The sequence below is a fragment of the Gymnoscopelus braueri genome, assembly GCF_963280865.1.
Source record: "Gymnoscopelus braueri genome assembly, chromosome: 24".
In the NCBI taxonomy this organism is placed as follows: Eukaryota; Metazoa; Chordata; class Actinopteri; order Myctophiformes; family Myctophidae; genus Gymnoscopelus; species Gymnoscopelus braueri.
Window position 1 is genome coordinate 24808595 of NC_137626.1, and position 24645 is coordinate 24833239.

General features: G+C 42.7%; 1 protein-coding gene across 2 annotated transcripts; it reads left to right on the top strand.

Moving 5' to 3' along the window:
* Window positions 1–1970: 1970 nt before the first annotated feature.
* On the top strand, window positions 1971–24382 carry ptger2a (prostaglandin E receptor 2a (subtype EP2)). Of its 2 annotated transcripts, none has more exons than XM_080423057.1 (4): window positions 1971–2238; window positions 2548–2630; window positions 3297–4208; window positions 19798–24382. In XM_080423057.1, exons 3-4 carry the CDS (start codon window positions 3375–3377, stop codon window positions 20089–20091), a joined length of 1128 nt encoding a protein of 375 aa, XP_080279183.1. In that variant the 5' UTR covers window positions 1971–2238; window positions 2548–2630; window positions 3297–3374; the 3' UTR covers window positions 20092–24382. The 2 variants fall into 2 exon arrangements, with proteins under 2 accessions (XP_080279183.1, XP_080279184.1); XM_080423058.1 differs by having other exon boundaries at window positions 2548–2626.
* The last annotated feature ends 263 nt before the right edge of the window (window positions 24383–24645 follow it).

Sequence of the window (24645 nt, forward strand, 5' to 3'; positions counted from 1 at the left end):
CAGATGCAGAAAGCAACTGGGATGGAGGAGGGGGTGTCCGAAAGAAAGTACGTGTAGTTGAAGAGAGAACAAAAGGACAAGGGGAGAGTAGAAGGAGAGAGACAGAAAAAGAATGGTGTGCAGGAGAGAGAGATAAATCGTGACAACAGCCGAAGGGTGGGACAGAGAGATAAAGAAAGATAGAGGGAAAAGAAGGAGAGAGAGAGAGATAGAGAGAGAGAAAAACAACGAGGGGGAGGGGGAAGGGTCAAGAGGGGAAGGAAAGGGCCATGCAGGGACCATATGAGCATAGTTAAGTAAAAATAAACTTCTCAACTCGACAACTCAGGTCATAAAATGTGTCCCGGTGCACGCATAACTCTGTGTGTATGTTTGTCTGTGTATGTTTGTCTGTCTGTGTGTGTGTGTGTGTGTGTGTGTGTGTGTGTGTGTGTGTGTGTGTGTGTGTGTGTGTGTGTGTGTGTGTGTGTGTGTGTGTGTGTGTGTGTGTGTGTGTGTGTGTGTGTGTGTGTGTGTGTGTGTGTGTGTGTGTGTGCCACCCATGCTTACATGTAACTTGAAGCTCACAAAGCACTTTGGAGCTTTTAGCTAAATTACTGTGCTGGGCGATGCTGGCAATGGATGAAATGAGGGAGGGTGGAGAAAGGGAAGGAGAGACAAGAGTGGAATAAATTATCAAAGGAGAGAGAGAGAGGAAAAGAGAAGAGAGAGAGAGAGAGAGAGAGAGAGAGAGAGAGAGAGAGAGAGAGAGAGAGAGAGAGAGAGAGAGAGAGAGAGAGAGAGAGTTGCAGAGCTCTGAACGTGTCCAGCTTCCATACACAATATGCAAGCTCACAACGAGCCGCAATGCTTGTAGCTATTTTTTTTGCATAATGTTCCCTCCAGAGTGTGGATGCTGGGGTTCAAGTGGCTAAATGTAAAAGCAAACGTCATACAAATAAAGTGGCTTAAGGTACTGAGTACTGGTTGTTATCTTTAGTCTCAATTTTCTTTTTTTAAACAACTAGAAAGGCACAAGCTTAGGCACGCATGGTTATAGGTGATGGATTGATTGATTGATAACTTTTTATAAATGTGTAACAATGACATCACAAGCTCATCTGTGATGATTTTCCACATAACAGTGGAAGTCTGTAACAAATCAATGTGTTGCTTGCTATACAATAAATAGAAGGCCATTATATTTTAGTGTCTGTGGCGATTCACTTATTTGACAAAATATAAACGTCATGATTATCACCATATGATAAACAACAGAAAAAAAGCATAAAAACTCAAATACAGTGGTTCTTAAAGCGGGGCCCAGCCAGGGACTCTCAGCGACCCTTATGGTCCGGTCCATTTGTTTCCATTTGTACACTCTCAGAGTTATGGGGCTCCATAAAATGTAACGGTTTGAGAACCACTGACAATAACGTTAAGAATAATGTTCTTGTCCACTTGTCCACTGGCCCAAAGGGCAGGAAAACTAGAAAGGAAGGGTCCTGGACCAACGCATTCTCACTCTCCAGCCATCGGATTTGACCATACGGACAGACAGGACTCATGAAAGATGAGATGAGTTGGTTTTGCAGAAAACATACTTTTCTGGTCCAGTGTTGTCATGGGGCTCATGTGTTTTGAGCTGTTATAGAATAGATGTTCCAAAACAGCTATTCAACTCTAAAGTCTCACAGTCATAATAACGGATTCTGTTTCAGGATGGACTCCCCCCACAGAGGCACATTTCTCAATATTATTTGATGCCTTTGATTGAGCGCACACACACACACACACACACACACACACACACACACACACACACACACACACACACACACACACACACACACACACACACACACACACACACACACACACACACACACACACACACAGGGTGGGTGTGTCCATGCATGGTGTGTGACGTCACTACTAGCTCACTCCCTCAGCTCTACCATCCATTCACTCTTCATTCTGACACACAGCGCGCCACGCGCTTCACCTCAGCAGCGCAACAGGAGCCGTCAATACACTACAAGTGTGACTACTGGACACCTATCTGCATTCTTGGAGAAAAAACGTTGTGAAAATAACTTTTTTTTTTTTTAAGATTCTACATTGGGAGAAAAAATTGTGAAAAGTAGATAACTTTATTTATTTTTTCCCTTTAAAAAAAAAGAGAAGAGAAGATTGTAAATTTGGGACTCATCCACGATCCACGAGGGATGATGCCTGCGTTTCGCGCAACAAATAGAGGTAAACGAGACAATCCATATGTTTGGACAAACCCCAGGATATTTAGTGTTCTAGTTTTCTATATTAACACGTGCTTGGACTTTTGATTTTGTTTCGTGGACCCGATCGTGCAGATCATGTGGAATCATGTTTCATACACACTAGCATTTATTGTATCGTTTGATTTGATTCAGGGACTTGTTTTGCACTAAACACTAAATAACTGCATTGAAAAACACATAATAGCCCGAGTCTGGGTCTTTGGGACTTCCTTTATTTTTGTACAGAAAACAGAACGAGTCACAGTTGGTTGGTGTCTAATACTTTCAGAAGCTGTTGGGGAATATGACTACACAAGTGGACAAGACTCATCTTTGGTGTTTTGGTCAGAAAACATTTCACTGCCATGGTAGGTGAGTCAGTCAGTATGCTGCTGATCGTTGCAAGTGAAAGGAAAAAGTACTCAAATGTTTTACTTAAGTAAAAGTTCAGTTGAGTAAAAGTACAAAAGTATTGGTATCAAACTATACTTATTCATTATATGTATAAAATGTATATAAATCTTTTGAAAATAGCAGATTGTGACTTGTGAGCTTGTAGATCTGCTATTTTCAAATGGCCGAAATCTATATAGGGCTGAAGTGATTACTTACTGAAGTCAGTGTGCTGATTGTTGCAAGTGAAAGGGAGAGAGAGAGGTGGAGAAACAGCCAATTAACTTATTATATTATTTTTAACAGTGTTAGTCATTGTGTTAGTTATTCCAACACTGCGGTTGAATCCGTGTATTTCCATTGCTTTTTTGACAGAAGAAATAATGGAGAATGAGAGAGAGTGATTCACGATGATGATTCACATCATGTCACTTTTATATGACTTGCTGCAGGCTAGTATAGGCCTATTTGAGAAAATTAAGCCTTATTTAGTGCTGGTCTCTGAGCTTTTCTAAAAGACATTGAGATGTAGCTTGAGGTTTCACGGCTCAGAGCTCATGGTTAGTTGAATTTCAGCACTGGAATTAACATTGGAAACAAAGCTCTTTTTCCTTCTAACTTAAAATCGTTTTTTGTTTCTATCAGGAGCCACCGGTGGACATTAATTCATAAGTGGTTGAGCTAAAAGCATCGTTTTGTTTGGAACCACCACCCTTGTCCAGCATGGAGATCAACTACGACACCTGCCATCGCAAGCTCCACATCGACGGCAGGTTCAGCCCGCTGATCAGCGCCATCATGTTCGCTTTGGGGGTCTTTGGCAACGTGGCCGCCCTGGTGCTCCTGGAGATCCGACGCAGGCGCTCGCAGGCGCGCCATTCCCTCTTCCACGTCCTGGTCACGTGCCTGGTGGTGACGGACCTGGCCGGCACATGCCTGGTCAGCCCGCTGGTCCAGCTGTCCTACCAGCTAAACACCACCCTGGTGGGCATGTCGGTGGGCAACCCCACCTCCTTCAACTCCACCTCGCACATGGCCTGCGAGTACTTCGGCTTCAGCATGACCTTCTTCAGCCTGGCGACGCTGTCGGTGCTCTTCGCCATGGCGCTGGAGCGGTGCCTCGCCATCGGCCACCCCTACCTGTACAGCCAGCACGTCACCAAGAAGTGCGGCTACATCACCATCCCCTCCATGTTCCTGGTGTGCATGCTGTTCTGCCTGCTGCCGTTCCTGGGCTTCGGCGACTACGTGCAGTACTGCCCCGGCACGTGGTGCTTCATCGACATGAACCCCGCGGAGCGCGTGCACCGCGCGTACGCCAACCTGTACGCCACCGTCATGCTGGCGCTGGTGCTGTCCATCGTGGCGTGCAACGGCTTCGTGGTGTACCACCTGGTGAGGATGTACCAGCGGAGGAGGAGGAACGGGGGCTCCATGTCGGCGAGCACGCGCTCCAAGAGCGACCGCAGGGTGCAGTCCATGGCGGAGGAGGTGGAGCACCTCATCCTGCTCGTCTTCATGACCTTCATCTTCATCATCTGCACGCTGCCGCTGGTGGTGAGTGAGCGAGAGGACTTATACTGTACTCCACACACCGATTGATTTCTCTTGACTACCCAGCCCGCACAAGGGCAGCAATGCCTGATTTATATTTGGTTGTGCATTGCGTCGCGCACCGAAAATAGATGATCTACAAGCTCACCGAAAATAGACGACCAACAAGCCGCGTTGTGAGCTTAGGTCGTCTATCTTTGGTGCACGACACCTGCACGCAACTAAGTATTTAGATTAAGCGTAACGCAGCACTACTGCCTGCCACTCTTACTGTACCTTCACATACTGTACACACATAACATGTTAATATGCAGACAATATGCAGAGACACGCAGGCAGGCACGCACACACGCACACACACACACACACACGCACACACACACACACACACACACACACACACACACACACACACGCACACGCACACGCACACACACACACACACACACACACACACACACACACACACACACACACACAGAGAGAGAGGAATCAAAGGCAGCATGACATCCAGATGTCAATTCAGTGTTGTCAGACATCACCAGCTGCTGACCTTCAGTGACTCATGGGGCCAGTTGAGATCATTAGGTCTAAAGGGCTCGTCACTATTACTTAACACAACAGGTCCGAGGTCTCGATCGATGCACTTAACAGCACTGATTGATCCCAAGCTTTCTGGATGGAGTGTTTACCATGATTTTGTGGGAATACATAATCAAGTAAAATTAATCTGAAAACCAAGTCAATGTACAGTAATAGTAGGTAGTACTGTATGTATCAGCACGCACACCTGTTTTCTCCCCAAATGAGTCATTGCTACATACAGTACAGTATACAACTATACAAAACGTTAGGCATATTTATATATATATATATATAATATATATATATACATATATATATGTACTGCAGTATATCAGTACTTTGTGTGCACTCATTTCCCAATACAGAGGCAAGCTCTCAACACGTATATGAATACAGGTGTGCCTTGAGATTTTGACTTGCCCATTGTTGTGCCTTGGGCACATACACATGGAGTCACCAGACTCTTCTCACCTGACAGTGAGGCGTTTCACAAGGCGAGTGTAAGGTTCACCGTGGTCCGGAGGTTAATGCAGTCTCCTCCAGATACCCTCCATGCTGAACAGACCATTCCGATAAGTGTGTTGATTCTGATTATTTCTCTCAAAGAATAGCCTGCCTGCTGTTCATTTTCTTTTACGGTGTGGCCAAGGGCCAAGCACTCCAAACCAATTACAGCTCATGCCACTATGTACTTGACGTCACAAAACAGAATGACCTGCGGCCATGAAAGCCTGAACATGCCTCATTAAGTAAAAGTTAAACTTGAAGAGGATTCATTTCGGATCATAGTTGATTATCTATGCAAACAAATATCTCAGCATTGTTTTAGTGAAGCACTGTTGTTGCTATTCCATGTGGCCAAAGGAGGCGTAGATCATCACCACACTAGGACATGCACTAGCGGCTTCATCACTTAACACCACATTGTTTTTATATTTTCACACAAAACATTTTCCTATATCACCAACACCCTCACCCAGCTCAGGCCTCAAAACCCACCCAGGGGAGAAGGGAGATACAAAAATAAATAGATCTTAAAAAGGGGGGGAGGAGGTCCTCTTCCACATATGGAGAAATGTTGAGCAAGTCAACATATTGCAGAAAAGGACTACATGTATGTTTTTATCAAACCTGAGAGAGAGTTTATTACTATATAGGACTATATATAGGACTTTGACCAATCAATTTTGTGTCAGGGGTTTGGGAGTTCACTTAGAATTCAGTTGGCTCAGACGTCTGGCTGGTGAAGTTGTGAAAGCCAGGGCTCACCACGGTGCAGCTGAGACGCTGCTATCAGGCAGCGTGCCAAAGATGGCTGATAAAGAATTAGGAGCAATGACCACATCATAATCTTGGCTTATAGTTTTAAAGATGTTCGACCAGAAGGTTATCAACTTGGGATAAGACCAGAACATCATGTCAATGTGATTAGCAGGGGATTGTCTGCACCTATTGCAGGCTTTACCGACACTGGGATATCATTTGGCCAGTCTGGCATTCGTATAACGCAGTGGTTCCCAAACTTTTTAGCTCAAGAACCCAAAAGAGAATTTTGCCCGGGACCCAAACTAGTGAAAAAAGTAGATCTACAAGCTCACAACACGTCGCTTTGTGCCGCGTTGTGAGCTTGTAGATTTGCTATTTTCACTACTTCTTAAACCTTTTTTTAAACAAATTATGGAAATGATTAGATTTTTTTCATTTTATTTATGTTGGAATTGTTTTTGATGAAAAGTTGTGATTTTTTGTTTAATGTAGGAAACGGAAAAAAGGAGATATTTACTCGCGACCCATTAAAATTGGTCCGCGACCCAAAGATGAGTCCCGACCTACTGTTTGGGAAACAGTGGTATAAATGATTCGGTGGAGGATTTTGGTCTCAACGGGCAAAAGTGGAAGAAGAGTGCACCAAATCTACTGTTCATCACTTACTGTATGTCTGCTCCCTAGTCCAGTTCGCAGGTGTTCTTGGGGCTTGGATTGGTCAAACACAAGGACTGGGTAAATGAGGGAACAGTTTTTTTGTTTAACAAATTTTAATTTGGCATAAAAGATGAGAGGTGAAAGTTTTGATGAGAGCTCAGCAAAAAGATGAGAAATTTATCTTTGATAACTATCACCTTGATAGCTCGTAATATTTATGGTCAAGTTCTTGTCAGTAATATTATCAAGCCTGATATCTAGTAGTGTAGGGGTTGCTGTGATGGCTGATGATACAGACAGTGCTGGGCTGAGTGTTCCATCATCATCATCCTTTGACTGGCGTCAAGATCTTAGATGCCACGTCACGAGTGCTGTGTCTCTGGAGATTGTGTCAGGAAATGTACGAGGCCTGTTTCCTCTGGTTGGCCATTAAATATTATTTCATCCATTGCACAGTAGCAGTGTCCACTGTCCAGGGAAGATTGCTCTTCGACGCGCTCTAGTTGTTGTTACTGGACGCAGTTCACCATAGATCTGTTCTTTTGTTGGATGTTTTTTCCAGATGTTCTTAAACCACATAAGAAGCCTTGGGTATTGTGCCATTCAGAAGGTCTTGTAGCTCCTTCTTCATAGTCCATGTCTCAGCATCATATAACAGGATGCTTTCGATGCAGGCCCTGAAGAAAGAGCGTGTTCCATAGAGTGTGTCTAGAGCAAGGGCCCTAAAACTAACTAACTTTAGCTTAATGCTGTGATGGACAGTACACTGTATTGTATTGCTTTCTAAGAATATCTATTTTTACATTTCCAGATATTATAAGGAAGGCAGTAAACATTAGTACTGCACAGACATGGACATGATGTCTATCTCGAACCAAATGCCAGAAGCCGTAGGAAATAGCTTATAACCACGTCATAAATATATCAAAATGTCAGTGGGAGAATAATATACAATAAAAGGCTGTGCAAGCTAGAGGCTTTATCTTTCCCCTGTGTATGTGTGTGTGTGTGTGTGTGTGTGTGTGTGTGTGTGTGTGTGTGTGTGTGTGTGTGTGTGTGTGTGTGTGTGTGTGTGTGTGTGCGCGCGTGTGCGTGCGCACATGCCTGCCATGTTATGAATGTGTGGCTGGCATTTTGAGGAAATACAGCCATTCATAAATTTCACAATAGACTATGGCTGGTTGTAATGCCAAGGGCCTGATAGGAAATCCCAACCCGGTCCACCACAAGTCTTAGTGGACTGACTGGTCTGAGAAATCTTCAGTGTATCTAAGATTTTTTTTTAACTAAAGGTGAGACCAGAATATTAACCACTTAAGCTCTATATACTATTACTTAGTCGTACGACAAATAGCGAAAATAGCCATTCTACAAGCTCAACGAATTGAATTGTGACGTGTTGTGATTCTGCTATTTCCTGATTTAACATTGATACCTGGAACGCATTTGTGTCACTTCAAAAATAGCAGATATACAAGCTCATAGCGCGGCACCGAGTGCCGCGCTACGAGCTTGTAGATCTGCTATTTTTGAAAAATCTTGAATTTTTATTTTTTAGATTTTTTTTCAAAAAACTTGTAGGATTTAGATTTGTTTTAAGAATCGCCTCAGGTCTTAATGGGTTAAAACACAAAAGACACGCCTCTAATGACATGCACAAAATAGACGCCAGGTTGAAAGTGGTTATTAGGAGCTGCAATGAGCATCACAGCAGACAGCATCTACATGTAGAACGTCCAGCTTTCTGTATTACAACCAGCCTCTACTGTACAATTTATGAGGAAATGTATACATTACTTACAAGGGAGGACAGAGAGAGACAGTGCTGCTATACTGTACATAACATACCTGTATTTAGATCTGGAAAGCATCCGTGTCATTTTTACATTTTAGCTATATATTTTGCAACATAGGTTTTTCAGAAAACTGTTAGGATTTAGAAGGCATTTCGTTGCTGTCGGGCAGAAACCTCCATATATTCTAACTTTTTGTGTTTTCGTAAATTAACGCCCTACTACAATGTCACACAAAAGTACCTGAAGTAGCAGATCTACAAGAAACGCGGCTCGAAACGCTATACTTTAAAGGCATACTAGGTTAAATTGTATATCTTTTGTGAGTGGCAAAAGTTTCACAACACCCACTCCATGAATTTCACCCCCGGAAGCCTTTTATTTATATATTTTCTATTGAACGTGGACGGGGGGGACTTTCCCGGGAAAATGACGTTCCTGGCCAACGTCATGACGTCGTGGCCGACGTCCTGGCCGACGTCATGAAGTCGGCCAGGAACACCGCAACGGTTTCCTGTTTGGCCAGGAACTACCGCGCTAATAACAAAAAGGAACCTCACGCTGATTTTAAGAGAATGTAGGATTGGAAGATCGAAAAAGAACAGAAAAAGAAAGCACAGCTCATGGTAACTAATGCTCCACTGGCTAAGAGAAACGATCCGTAGATAGTATAAAACAATTAAAAGATCGCTTTTTGAAACGCTTCCGGCTTCCGGTGAAAACGAATGGATTTCTGGGTAATCGAGGACTACGGAAATTGTATGCAGTGACGGTAGTGACCAGCAGAGGTTGCTAAAAATCGTTATTTGTGATTCTGCATTGTACAACTTTAACTTTATTTCTATCTTATCTATAATTTATTTTCTTACTTGTATTTGTTTTAACTTCATTGTATTCATTTTAATTTTAACTTCATTACATCCACTATTATTACATTTTTTAATTATCTTGTTGTCATATTGTGTTGTGGTCTGCCTCTACAGAACATGTCCCACCAATATTTAGCTACTTGTACCTTTATGAATACCTGTATGAGTAACAAATAAACCCCTCTTGATTCTTGATTGTCTTGATTCTAGTGAGGAGGTACAGTAAAGAGCTTGTAGCTCAGCTTTGCTAGCCACAGATCATGTGACCTGTGGCACAGCTGGACGTGACAGAACGGACCCCTATGGGCTGGCATGATAGGAATCTTCCCACTGAGGCAAAGCTGTTGATCTTGGAGCCCCAGGCTATCACACAGGTCCCAGGTCAGCAAATGTGAGCTCTGCTTATCTCGAAACCTCACCACAGGCTCAAGCCAGCTTCTCCAGACATACCGGAGCCCTCCTTCTCAGCAACCAGAACTGAGGGTTGACCTCCTTAAAAGGAGTAGTTCACCCCAAAAATGACTTATTTTCTATCAATTACACACCCCATGAAGCCTTGAGTTCATGGTCAATTGCAGGTCAATTGAGTCTCCTTCCGGAGACTCCCGCCGGTCATCAAATTATTGATGAATTCAAGGCTTCATGGGGCGTGTAATTGATATAAAATAAGTCGGTTTTTTTTGTGAACTACTCCTTTAAGTGAAACACACATTTCACGCTGTTCTGTTGTCAATTGAATTAGAGCCTACGCTACAATTTAACCACTTCATTGACTGTGGTCCCCCAGGGGTCTACACTTGGTCCGCTGCTTTTTTCCCTCATCTTATCATCTGTTTAAAGTCCACTCAGGCACCGCTGTGTTGGACTGGATCCTCGCTAGCGGTCCATGGCCATCGTTCTGGTCGATGCCAAGTGCTCTCATATCAGCCAGGGGGTCTTGTCCCCTCTTAAGACATTACTTTCTTCACCCAGTCATTTGCTTCCTTCCATAATATGTGTCCGTACCATCTCAGTCTTGCCTCTCCTCACCACACCCACTATTGCCTCCACTCCCATCCTCTGCACTCGTCTATCACTCTCTCAGTGACACGCCACACATCCATCTAATCATTCTCACCTCCGCTGTCCAGCCTCTCCTCATGTTCCACCCTCAGGGCCCACGTCTCACTTCCATGTGTCATACAACATCTGACGGAGGCTAAGTACACTTGCCCTTTCATCTTCAGGGAAGGGTGCTCTTCGCAGGAAAACTACAAGTTAACATTCGCGTCGTGTTGAGACCCTTTCAGCGTTGTGTAGCGGGGAGTCTGTGATGTGTACATGAAGGACACAGGCATCATCTTTCCCCTAAGAGTATGGTGTCAGTGCCTCGTCAGTACTGTACAACCTTCCTACCTGGGTCATACTGTTGGGCACTGAGGATTTACTATTATTATTGCATATTTGTATTGAATGTCTTATACACACACAACAGTCACAAAACAACACAGACACTAGTACTCAATACAACAAGACAGGTAAAGATACAAAACAATTTGTTAAATGACCAAGAATTTAAATACATTTTAGTACAATAAATTGGCACAAATAAATTTTTTATTAATATAGAACAAATTAAAATGCAACATCAAAAACCAATTCAATCAAATTAAATTATCTATAACTGGGGATAGGAGGAAAAGGGGAGTGGAGAAAAGAATGGCCAATGGCTAAATTGCAACGGTAGGAAATCAAAATAAGACAGACGGTTGCCAGACCTTAACATATTTCTGCATGGAACCTCTGACTGTAGACTTAAGCTGATGTGACATAACATCCTCCACCCAGCGTTTGTGAGATGGTGGTGTTGCTTTTTTCCAAATAAAAAGTATCAGGCGTCTAGCAAGTAAAGTGGAGAATGGCACTGAGGATTAAAAATGTAGATTGGGGTCCCAGAGATGAAAATCTCATCAAATGGGGGTCCGTGGCCTAATGCATATGAAACTGGGGAAAACTATAATAGTGACTGCCGTAGGGACAGACAGGGTCAGAGAGAGGGCGATGGGGGAGGCGGGGGATAAGACATGTGGATTAGAAGGTGGGGTGATCAATGTTATAAATGACCTCTCTCCTCTCAGTGATTAATTGCATGTTGAACAAGAGGTGCTTTGAAGAATCACGATCTGTTTGCCCTGTCTGCCAGTCTGTCTTCTGACACCTAGCTGTCTCTTATTCTGTCCACTGTCTGTCTGTCTGTCTGTCTAGCTGCCTGTCTGTCTCTCTGCCCAAACCTCTAATGGCATTCTGTATCCATACCAGGGGTCGCGCTAGGATTTTAATCTGCCGGTCCTAATGTCCGGAATGATTCAAATTTATCGGACATCTGATAAAAATACCGGTCATAATTATGTTTATGCATTAATTGCAAGCAGATGCGTAAATACAGCCTAACACTTAGGCCTACAGCATTATATTTTGGATTGAGCTATTTGAACATGAACCATGATGAACGAGTAATATACACATTTTATATAGCAGCAGGGTCATCTGGCACAATTACATTAATTACCATTTGCGCATGCTGCGTCACTGCGTGCGTAATGGTTTCTCAATAATCAATTGCGGACTTTGAACGCATTTTCTAATCAGCTGACAGCTGACCTGTTAGGGCAATAAATTATAGACCACTACTCACTCACAGGAGGTTATACTATATAGTTAGGCAGTGGATGCCATTGTGCATCTGGCTGGGACAGCCGTGGGAAAGTTGATGAGTTGTGAGAATCTTGTCGTCTCCTCATAGAGCTATTCAGTTCAAAGTGGTAACGTTTTAACGTGTCCACCTCATATAGAGTTAAAAATAGGTCCACGATTATGATTAACGTCGTGTTTCACCTGGATGCCACAGTTGCAGTAGCCTATAGCTGTTGTGAAGAGTATTTACGCATCTGTGTTGGATGTTTCATCATGTTAAACTGTAGTAGAGCAACTTGCCAACTTTACTCATAAGTGCCCTTGTAGTAGCCTAGTGTCTGTGACATATTCTAACTCGTAATGATACAACTTGTGCGTGACTGACTGTTAAATACACAGCTTTATCTAATATAAACGGACCGCGGTCTCTGTCTGAGACCACAGATTTAAAATATATTGCGACTGCGACACTACGCAGCAGCAACAACTACTCTCTTTTTCCGGTTGTACCTTCACAATAAAGTGTCTCCCATTTACTTCCCAATAGAGCACATTTTACACTGGTTATTGTTAACAGGAAATAGGTGTAACTTAACAGCTTGTGACACACTCTTTCGTTCTATCTCTCTCTCTCCCAGAAATACACACACGCTGTTAAGAGAGAGCGAGAGCGAGAGAGAGAGAGAGAGAGAGAGAGAGAGAGCTTGCAAAGCAGAGGATTTGAAATGTGCCTGATTTGCGGTGAAAATTAATGAACGTGCCGTGTCATTGCCAACCGGTCAGGATGTCCGGAGAGGTTTATTTTTTCCGGTCTTTGTCATAAAAAATCTGTCAAAACCGGCAATTATCGGACTAACGCGACCTCTGATCCATACGTGCATTGTCTCTCTTTCGGGGCTGTTCACTTTAGTGAACTTCAACAAGTTCCTGTCAGTGCTCTCAAATGTACAGTACAGCCTTCGCGTGTCAGAAGGTTTGAGTTAGAAAGTTTGCACAGGTCAGAATATTGAAGAAACACTCTCACAGCTGCATCATTTATAAGGGACATTATATAAATACAAGCTGTGGATTGGGTAATGTAATATCTTGCTCAGAGGTCAGGACACGCATATGCGTATGCATAGCCAATATCCTTATGCACACATGAGGTGCGATCAAATTACATTATTGTGCAGATATGAAGCTAGACGTGACCCTGACTTAGCCCTCATCATTTCTGATGGCGTTAATAATTAAAAAGGCAGACTGGTCTCGTCTGACAGAGAAACACACTGAGGGACACCTGCATCTATCTACTGTATGAAGCCAAACAACAGGTTTGGAATGCCTTTAATGGGTCCTTCCATCAACAACTTGTACTTATCACATGAATGGGACTATTCAACTTTTTAATTCTAATCAAAAGAGAAAGACAAACACAATGTTGGAGCTTTGATGGGGTTCCCTCTCACAGCAAGACTAGATTTTCACAAGAAAAAAGACTTTAGTTGGTATGCTAATGCTTCTGAGATCTAAGGGCTTTTAGGCCAAAAGCTTATATCCTGTCTCTCTTGCCATGAAAAACGTTGATAGAAGGAGAGAGAGAGAGAGAGAGAGAGAGAGAGAGAGAGAGAGAGAGAGAGAGAGAGAGAGAGAGAGAGAGAGAGAGAGAGAGAGAGAGAGAACCACAGAACAAGAGATAAAACTAAATGAGAGGGTGTTTGTCAGCAACTCAACCATGTTCTCTTTCACTCTTGCGGTTTTAAAGATATAGGCTAAGCGAAACCTGATGGTGGTGTTCAAGTACAAGTTCAACAGTTCAAGAGTTTCATTTATCTGCAACAAGTACATTGGAATTCTTGCTCCAGCTCTTCAGCAAAAAATATACAAGAAAAATGACTCTGTATATTTAAAAAAAAATCTTCCACTTCCACTCACAAGCACTGTAAAAAATATAGTTTTAAAAATCGTTCCAAGTCAAGTGGATGGCATGGAGTTCACACCAACTATTAAACATACAATGGTGAATTATTTAGTTATAATTATTGTTATAGTTATAGTGCTCAGTGTGAACGGCCCTTTATTCTGCACACTCCCCATTTCTGCTAAAGTGTACACTTGCCTTAGCGGTCTTTCTTGACCTGTTCTCAACTTTATTTTTTATTTTATCTTTTTACACCCGCAATGATAATTATTATCTTGTTGTTATATTGCAATTATTGTTGTTAGCACTTAGCACAGTCTGCAGAACATGCCTCACTGACATTTTGCTGCTTGTACCTCTGTATGGGTGAGTGACAAATGAAACCTCTTGAATCTTGAATCTAAGAAATATAAATACAATGGGGACTTTGGGGAAGTTGAGAGATGAATTGTGGACACTGACAGTGAATAAGACAGTGGCAGTTCAGTATGCACACCTGTTGAACAGTTGACAGTCAGGGTTAGGGTTTAACATTTCCCGGGAAATAGCTCATTTTAATTCCCGGGAATTTTCAGACCTTTTCCCGGGAATTCCTGTTAAAGGGTTAAAAAAAAAAAGTGTGTGTTGTAGGTCCAGGCGAGGTCTTCGGAGATCTGCATCCCCAGGAACCTGAAGCAGTTGACTCACTCCATTTTCCTTTCCCTCGCTGGTGATGGGGGAGTGGCTCCCCTTGCCTCTTTTTGATGTCAACAATTAGCTCCTTTGTTTTGTTGACATTCAGCATGAGGTTGTTGTCCTGACACTCCAGTGTTAGGTCTGATACCTCCTGCCTGTAAGCGCTTTGTTAGAGGTGATCAGACCAATCACTATGGTGTTAATGATGCGATTTCTGCTGTTTGGCAGTAAAGTTGTGTTTACAATGAGTGCAGCCGTGTGCTCCGGTAACAACCTTTGCCAGTTAAGTACAGTATCCAGGTTCAGATAGAGCTGCCTAAAATCTAATCTAGGATTAGATCTTCCAGCTTGGAGACAATTTGGTTGGATGGATAGTGTTGAAGACGGAGCTAAAATGAATAAATAGCATCCTGATGGTGTTCCTTTATGTAGGGCCAGTGAGATGGCATAATCTGCAGACCTGTTTTCTTTGTAAGAAAACTGTAGTGGGTCTATGGCTGTTAAGTCCAGGCTGATGGTGTTGATGTGTGCCTCCCGTCACTAGTTTGTAGTTTCACCAGGCACCCAGGGGTGACACACTGTGTTAGTGGTGTGTTGAAAATGTCTGTATAGGCAAGAGCGACACACACACACACACACACACACACACACACACACTTGCACGCATGCACACATTCGTTTTCTGGCATACACATGGTCGTGCATACATAAACATACATTTTCTCCCATACATGAACACCCACATACAGCGCATACACACATGGTCACAGTTTCCCTAACGCTGTTTCTTCTAATCACACCTCATCTGGTTGTGTTTAAAACAACATCAGTGTCATTAGCACCAAGCTGGTCTGATTCGAAACACTTCGTACCGAAACAAAACCCACATAACCGCACATTTGTTTCCATATTTCTCATTGGCCTCAATTCGTGTTGATCCTTTGACATGTGTGCGTGCGCATATACTGTTGTTTGTGATGCTTCTCATTAACAAACAACTGTTTCAGATTCATTAAGACCAGTTGGAAAATAGCAAGATTACTTTTTCCCGCTAGCAAATCAGTAGGGTTCATTCTCGTAAATTAATCTGCAATCCAATTTTCGAGATATCTTGCTAGGGATTGGGATCAATCCAACCGTTACATTTTGAGATATCTTGTGTGCAAGTGGAATTGTTGGCCTAAAGGATGGTGCTAGAAAGGCCATGGGGTCACCAAAATCAGTAGGGTTCATCATCCTCCAGGGAACATGACAGTGCACAACAAAGTTCATGGCAATCAAGCCTGTAGTTTTTAAGATATCTTGTTTGAGAACAAAGTGTTGAATGGACGGACCATGACATCCCTATCCTTAGACTCCCTTAGGGGCGAACACCCAGAAGGAAAAGTAAATCAAACCAACTGCAGGTTCTCTTGAGCAAGGCACCGCTCCAGTGGTGTTCTTCAGTGACCTTCTTGGTCCTTCAGCACTGGTTGTACTAAGAGTCCAAGCACCTTTTCTAGATGAGTTCAGATTAGGAGTCATATAGGAACTGCAAAGGCAAAAGGTTGAAGACAAGAGCTGTGCGGTCTACCGTGTGTGTGTGTGTGTGTGTGTGTGTGTGTGTGTGTGCGTGTGCGTGTGCGTGTGTGTGTTTGTGAGAGTGTGACTACGCAACTTCCTCAAACGCAAACTCATCACATGGCTTTCACTTCACTTGTAATTCACTGTATAGTTGACAACAAATCCACCATTTTCCATGGAAGTAACTATCACTGCCCGGCCCTGGGTTCCATTAAGCCACAGGAAATTGCCACTAACGAGGATGGCTTAACGGGGATGGCGCAACGATTCCCCTTTAAGCAAATTAGACCTCAATTATCTCAGAGTACTTTGCCGGGAGACTATGAGTCATTTTACAGAGAAAATACCCTGAATCCTTTTAGGGGGGGGGGGAGAGAGAGAAAGAGAGAGAGAGAGAGAGAGAGAGAGAGAGAGAGAGAGAGAGAGAGAGAGGGGGGGGTTGGGGGGGGGTTGAGGGTGGAGAGAGAGAGAGGGTGTGAAATTCAGAGAAAGAGCAAACGAGACAGCACAAAAAGTGTGGGCAGGAGAGATAGGGGGACAGATGGAATGGAAAATTATATGAAAGAGCAAGAAAAAGAGACGAGAGAGAAGGAGAAAGGGGGAGTACAGTTCAATGAATCATAGAAGCTGTCATAAAACCATATTTTAATTATTTACTGTACTGGACAAGGTTCCTGCCCAGACCCCAGAGAGATGCTGGGTGGGAATTTGTAAACCTGTGTAGTTGTCGTCATAGCTTCCCTGGATTGTATTGGGGCGACTACAGCCACTTACTTCAGTCAGAATACTTGAAAATGTTATGTTCATTCATGTATGTCCTGTGACAACTGTGAGAGCTCAGCCAAAGGATGTGCGGTACAAAAAAATGCTAACTTTGTTGGTCGTTCTTGGGTAGGTCAGACAAACAGTAAAATTTTACTGTGATGCTGTAAAGTCTAAATACAGCAGGTCTCCCATTTCAAGGCAACATCAAATTGTTGATTTATGTTACATTTGTGTTAAATGTCCCAGTTGACTCTGGCAAGTGTTCCATTCAATTCCCTGGTCAGATAGGAAAAGTGTACAAGTAACACCCGTAACCTGTCAAGAACTAGCTTCAACACAGCAAATTTTGCTGTGAAGGTGCCAAGAGTCAAGACACCAAAAACCTCAAACAGCAGAGCTTCAGTGCGAAGCTGGGGCCTGTTCCTCAAAAGGTGAATTAAAAAAGCCTGGCCTTAAGCCAAATCCAGGCTTGACAAAGTCGGGTCCGAAAAGCCTCGTTTATTCCGTTCCTCAGACGCCAAGCCAGGCTGAAAAGGAGCAACTTTGTCGAGCTAGGCTATGTCAAGCCAGGCTGTGTCCAGCCAGGATAATGAAGCCAGGCTGAATGGGCGGCGATTCGCCGGCGACGTATTTCTATAAAAGACCATGAACTCGAGCGCAGATTCCTTGAACTTGACCAATCACGGAGTCCAAAACCAGAGCAGCGTTCTTCTCTGTGGCTGAATAGCAGCACTGCAGCAGCTCATGAAATCATACAAGGAAGTAAAATGTATTTAAGCAAGAAAGGAAACGCGACCGCAATAAATAGATCCAGGGAGAAAGCATGGCAAAGTATTGCAAGCACACACAGTGTGTGTGTGTGTGTGTGTGTGTGTGTGTTTGAGACGGACGGGCAACGGGACGAACGGGAACGGGACGGGGGGGGGGGTGTACTGCGACGGGGGCCACAACGGGACAGGACGGGACGGGACGGGACGGGGGACGGGACGGTGGGGGGGGGTTGACCGCGACAGGGGGCCGTGACGGGATGAGCGGGGGGGACGGGACGGGACGAGACACGCAATAAATAACCCCACATTTGCAAGACCACTTTGGTAGAGGTTTGGGTTGTGTAGTTACCTTGCCATCATGATGTAACTCCAAAGGTGGACAAGAAATAAAAAATAATTTCTCCATTGACTAGAAATTGATAATTTAAAATATGCTCCTCATTGACTTACAAAGAGGCTCCTTTAAACCCATAACTAATAATTTATATATATATATATATATATATATATATATATATATATATATATATATATATATATATATATATATATATATATATATATATAAATGATTAGTTACGGGTATATGTGTGTGTATGTATGTGTCAGACATTTTTTATAATATAAAAAAAAAATGTAATCTATTATCAAACATCTAACAACAAGATGAACTATAGTGTTAACTATAACAGAGTGACAATTACATATCACATGAGTCATTGTGAATCAATTATGATTATGATTCATGGTCACACACTATTTCAGTAATTAATTTGATTATATCTTATTGTATTTATTTCATTTTATTTGAATGCAGGGTCATTAAAATGAGTCCATATACAAACACATGTTTTGAATTAACTGTGGAAAAACTTGAAGAACAAGGCACTAGATTAAGTAAGCTTGGCTGTTAGCCTGCTCCTGACCAGGCTAACTTCACAGCTAAATTGCCATGGTAACTAAGCTAGGCTTGCTTCAATTCTCTTTTGAGGAATCGGATAAGGCTAAACTTAGCCAGGGTGAACTGGCTAAACTAATCTACAAGATAATTCACCTTTTGAGGAACCGACTCAGCTCTAATCCTGGCTAAATTAAGCCAGGATAGGTGGAAAAGCCAGGCTTTAGCTCTAATTCACCTTTTGAGGAACAGGCCCCTGCTCATATTGTGTTGACAAAAAGAAGAACTATGAAATTGTTTTTTATTTTCAGGAAGTAATTTTCTCAGACTATTCCCACTTCTGATTAACACAAACATAGTGACTCATGAGAACTAAGGTCACGAGAGAAGGTTACCTAATAGGGATCAGATCATTTTATTTCACTGTTATCCCTGAGTTAGATTTGTGTGTGTGTGCATTCTGGCTTTATGATGGGGATGCGGCAGGTGTTGTGTTAATACCAAGCTCCCAGGCTGCTATCCACTGGGTTACCGCACGCGCGTCCGCACGCACGCACGCACGCACGCACGCACGCACAGACAGACAGACAGACAGACAGACAGACAGACAGACAGACAGACAGACAGACAGACAGACAGACAGACAGACAGACAGACAGACAGACAGACAGACAGACAGACAGACAGACAGACAGACAGACAGACAGACAGACAGACAGACAGACAGACAGACAGACAGAGACACACACACACACAGAGATAGTACTGTATGTGCTAATATGTCCTTATACATGAGGCTGTGTATGCATCTGGTTGTGGGAATGCAGTTTAGATACATTAGATCAGTGTTTTTCTTTTTTGAGCTCTGGAACATTAGAATATTTTGAACAATTCTCAAGAACCAACCACTTCCCATACATTTATATAAGAAGGCATAACACAGTCATTTCCATATTTTAAATCAATATTTAATCTTAAAGATGGATTTATACTTGGTTGCGCCAAATGAATCTTGCACCAAATATGTTTGGGCAGATCAAATGCATTTTTGTTTATGATGTAGACTTAATGCAAATGTGATGCTTTAAGATAACAGCTGACCGGTCCTTCTTTCTACCTCTTTTCTCATCTCTTCTCTCTCTCTCACTCTCACTCTCTCTCTCTCTCTCTCTCAGAGCCGTGTCTACATCAACTCAATAGGGCAGAACAGAACGGAGTCTCACCGCATGGACCTGATCGCCCTTCGTTTCATCTCTGTCAACTCCATCATCGACCCGTGGGTGTTCATCTTCCTCTCCCCCAGCGTGCTGCATTTCTGCTGGGCCTCAATCTGCAGAGTGCCCCGTCTACCCTCCAGGGGTTCTATATTCAAGTCATCATTGGTGAAACAGCCTAGCCAAGGTCAAATAGAGCTGTGCCACAGAACGTCAGACTACAATGTGCCTTTATCGTCCCAACAAGGGTCATGACCATATCGGAAATACGATGTGAACTCATACCAACCCGAATGGTTGACACAGAAAACTAGAGTTTTCCCGTATGTACATTCTCCCGTAAGCTGAAATACCCAAATAAGACAGGGTGTATTCACCAAACAGCCCCCGGTGCGTTCATGATTCATGCCATGCCAAGTGCTGAACGAAAGGGGCTTGCCAGTGGCTTACAGTATTTTTCCCTCATCTGGCGGAAGTCTCTATTAAGCTTTTATGGATTTTGTTGGTATTGCCAACTATGTAGTGGGCGTGTCTGCCCATTGTGTGGGTGGTGCTGTGCATGCCAGTCGTTTGGTGGACATTTTCAACTCCATGTATGTTGACAGCCCATCTAATGAATACCACATGCACCATGAGGTCAACAGAGTGTCATGTTTCATAGGGAGAACCTCGACATGTTGCTTTGACTGGACTAAAACGTGTGCCCCATGAGAATGGCCTGCTGATAGGTGCGAGAGTCAAGATCAATTATGAGTGATTTTATTCAGATTCCAGTATGGATCAGAGATCTTGTTTTAGTCTGGCTCTGTGAATGTGATGTGATATATAATAATATATGCTAATTGGCAAGTGTTGGTGCATGCATTTGGTCAAAGTATTATCCAAGACGCCTTAAATATTGTTGCTGTCGGGCGGTCCAAAACCTTTTCAGGAAATGGAAGAGAGAACCTGGATCCAATGTAAATTTAGTTATTATTTAGTCACATGCATTGCTTAAATATTTATAAAACCCCACAGACAGACCTAACCACCTTCAACCTGGCATAGGTTTTCAAGACTTTTCACAAATATTCAAGAATAGATAAAATAGCCAATCTACAAGCTCACACAATCAGCTAGTTGTGCTACTTTTGGGTGATACTGTCATACAATGAAGTATAAAATAGGGCATTAATTTATGTGAGAAAAATAAAAGGATACAAGGTTTCTGCCTGACGGTGCCGATAAGCTATTTGGTGGATGTTGGTACAGCCGTTTGGGGAAAGATTTATTCAAGACGCCTTAAATGTGCCATCAGTATTTCCAGTTTAGGTGCACAGAGACATGAACATGTTCTACACATTTCAGTTACTACAGATGGACGTGTGCACTGTGCACAATCACGTGCATTTCTATGAAGGCCTTAAAAGATATTTGGCAAACCTTGAATACACATGAATGTATGTCTGAAGGGTGGCCTGGAAAATGGAGTGTGTGGATTTGAACAGACTGGACTGAATTGGACTAAAACCACTTGATAGCGATGCCAAGACCGGACTGAATGTGCCTGGAGTTTGGACTGACATGAAGCTGCTGGGGCGGCTCGGGTTTGGAGAGACATTTCTTAGATCAGGCCAGGCCCACATTCTGCTGGATGGAAGCAGACTGCATTTACCAATACACAGAACCTTGTGTATACGTTTACCCCTGATTAATATATAGAAACCTGGGCAGGTCATGTCATTGCATCCATCAATTGTCCTTTACACAGCGTTGGTTGAATGAATTATTACACCCATAAGAGCCTTTATAACCCCTCTCGCTGCACTGATTAGATGTATCCTCACCTAACTTAGATTTACATGACACTTCATAATTACACTCTGCCCACACGCAAATGATTTACATTGGACTCAAACACCACTAGGCTTATGGGAGAGTTGACCCTGACTGTTGAAACGCTTTGCTCAGCAGTTCAGAAATTACACTACTGGAACTCATTAAGGAGAATGTAGAGAAAACCCTGACCGGCGCTCTGTGAAGTACTGTAAGCAGTTGTTGAAGGCTAAACCAAATGGAGTAGTGAGATCCATTTATCCTTGGATTGGATTACTCTTCTGCTCTTCTGTTTACAATGTCTCCATCCAGTGACCTTACAAACTGGTTTAATATTTCCTAACAGGCCTTGCAGTCAAATCCTTTACAAGGCAGCGTCGAAGTAAAAGCTGAACCCAAAGCTGAGCCAGATGAAAACGGCACAGCATGGCATCTTCGTCTTAATTACCCTGTTGCACGCTTTATTCTATATTAGATTCACATTGCAACTGTTGGAGAGGATAAACATAATAGGCCCGTTTCAGAGATTAGTGATGTTACATCATAGTCTATTCTCTGTTCAAATGTGTTTCACATAAAGGCACAGACCGAAACGCATCGAAATGCGATTAAATGCGTTAATCTAGCTCATCACTGACATCTCGTCATCTCACTCCCTAAAGCCTAGTTCAGACCAAAGTTTTGCAATGAGACAAAAGCGTTTAAGCTTGATTTATACTCCGTTGTATGACAACGTCACGTGCTGAATCTACAAGCCGATCAACAATGCATCACAGATGCAACGCACTGTGAGTTTACGCTATTTTCGGCACGTGACAGCATCGTACGAAAGAGCATAAATTAGGACAGTGGAGAAAAATTGCAGCTGTCTGAATGACCCCTAACACCTCTTTCGTGTATCTCTCCACTGTGTGAGCTAACAAAGCAGAAATAACCTTTAAATATAATAATAGGTGAAAAGGGCAGCGACAAGATTTTTACCTTTATAAACAAGGTACCAAAGTCAACACTCTTTTCCTGTTTTAAAGGTTCGCTGCTTTAAGTTGTGAATAATCTCTGTAGCTCCATGATACCTAACCCTTGAGCTCCTGTTTGTGGTGTGCTTCGGTGACCTTTTCACTCTGGTCAAACTCTCACCAGCAAGGTCAGAGGTCAAGGAACCTGGAGCTACAGATAAAAGAGTTCTGTACAGATGTGAAGGTTCACCTGCTCTTTGATCATTTCAAGTCAGGATCCCTAATGCTGGGTGGATCAGAGCATGCACAATAAAATCCTCAAATTTGTATTTATCCATTTGGACACTCACTTTAAATCTGGCGTCACTATTTTGGGCATGTCTTAATAATCTTCATAATCAGTGGGAAAATGAAAAATGTTCCAAAATAGCCAATCTACAAGCTCACAATGTGGCATGATGAGATGCGTGGTGCGCGTGTACATCAGCTATTTTCACCACATGACAACGTTTAAAATAAGGCTAAAGTGGTTAATTTTAAACACAGGATTTTTCTGTGTCTGAGACGGGGACTAAAAAAGAGGCAGTGAGATAGAGGGAAATAAGTACAAGGAAAGAAGAGTTTCTTTACAGTATGTATAGTGGTGATATTCAGTTAGAAAACATTCTACTATCATCATTCTGTTGTATGTCAATTTGATCAACATTTCAAAACTTGAAAACCTTGATTGTGTTACATGAATATCAGAGTTAAGGTTCCTGTCATTTCATCCAAATATATTATTATTACAATATAATATATGTTAAATGGAGGGGACCCTTCAAATAAACCCTTCAATGCCTACATGTTGGGGATTGTGTGTGTGAAAGTATTGGGTATAATATAGTGGCCCCCAGGGGTTCTCGGGGGCCGCCCTCAAAATGCGAAACAGATTGTCCACTTTAACCCCATTTTGCTATTTTCCAAACATTTTGAAAAAATGTGGAATAATTGTGAAAAGATGAAACACAAATCTCTTAAGGGAGCCCCTGGCACCAAATCTTTTCATATTGGGATCCGCAACCAAATACGTATCAGTTTGGGGGTCCTTGACATGAAAATGTGTGAGAACCACTGGTTTATATTGTATAGCGCTGTGTGGGAGCTCAACTATTTATTGCATTGTTGTCTCTTGTTGGTTATGAGCTCAACACAGCAACAATGTGCTCATCAAATTTTATGACAACGATTTACCCCTTCCTGGAGTTGTTTAAAGCTGTGTGTGTATGTGTATGTGTGCGTGTCCGTGCGTGTTCGTGTGTGTGTGTGTGTGTGTGTGTGTATGAGTGAGTGAGTGCTTGAGAGAGAGAGAGAGACACACACAAAGGGAGAAGGAATGCCTCTGTATTTGTGTATATGCATGGCTTGTGTGCATTATTGTCTGTTTATGTTGCTACGCTATGTACATGCAGTTGTGTATGTACTGTATGTGTGTGCGCATGCGTGTGTGTGTGTGTGTGTGTGTGTGTGTGTGTGTGTGTGTGTGTGTGTGTGTGTGTGTGTGTGTGTGTGTGTGTGTGTGTGTGTGTGTGTGTGTGTGTGTTGTTGTTGTTGATGATGGATGCCTCTAAAATGTACTGATTTCAAACCAGAATGCTACCTACCTGTTAATGTGTGTTGTACTTATAATTATTATAATTATAAATAAATTGTGGTAAAACTGAATGCACTGAGTTTAGTGGCTTACAGTACATGTGGCATGTGTGTGCGTGTCATGGCTCCTGTAAATAAATGTCTACTCTACCAGCTGTGGCCTGTCAGACCTGCTTCGTGACATACCCTACCTCACCGGATACACACTCACACACACCCCCCCCCACACACACACACACACACACCCCCCCCCACACACACACACACACACACACACAATACATTTACTGGAGGGCACACTGAAATAATACTTATGCAGGTATCGATACATGATCATTAAATGAATAATGCGTGTTAATTTAACTAAAATTTTAAATGGATGTGCATGGGTTGATGACACAACACT

Excerpts from the sequence above, each read along its gene's own strand:
- ptger2a (XM_080423057.1), top strand. The coding sequence starts at position 3,375 with ATGGAGATCAACTACGACACCTGCCATCGCAAGCTCCACATCGACGGC. Across the intron at positions 4,209-19,797 it reads TCTGCACGCTGCCGCTGGTG|AGCCGTGTCTACATCAACTC; the intron begins GTGAGTGAGCGA and ends TCTCTCTCTCAG.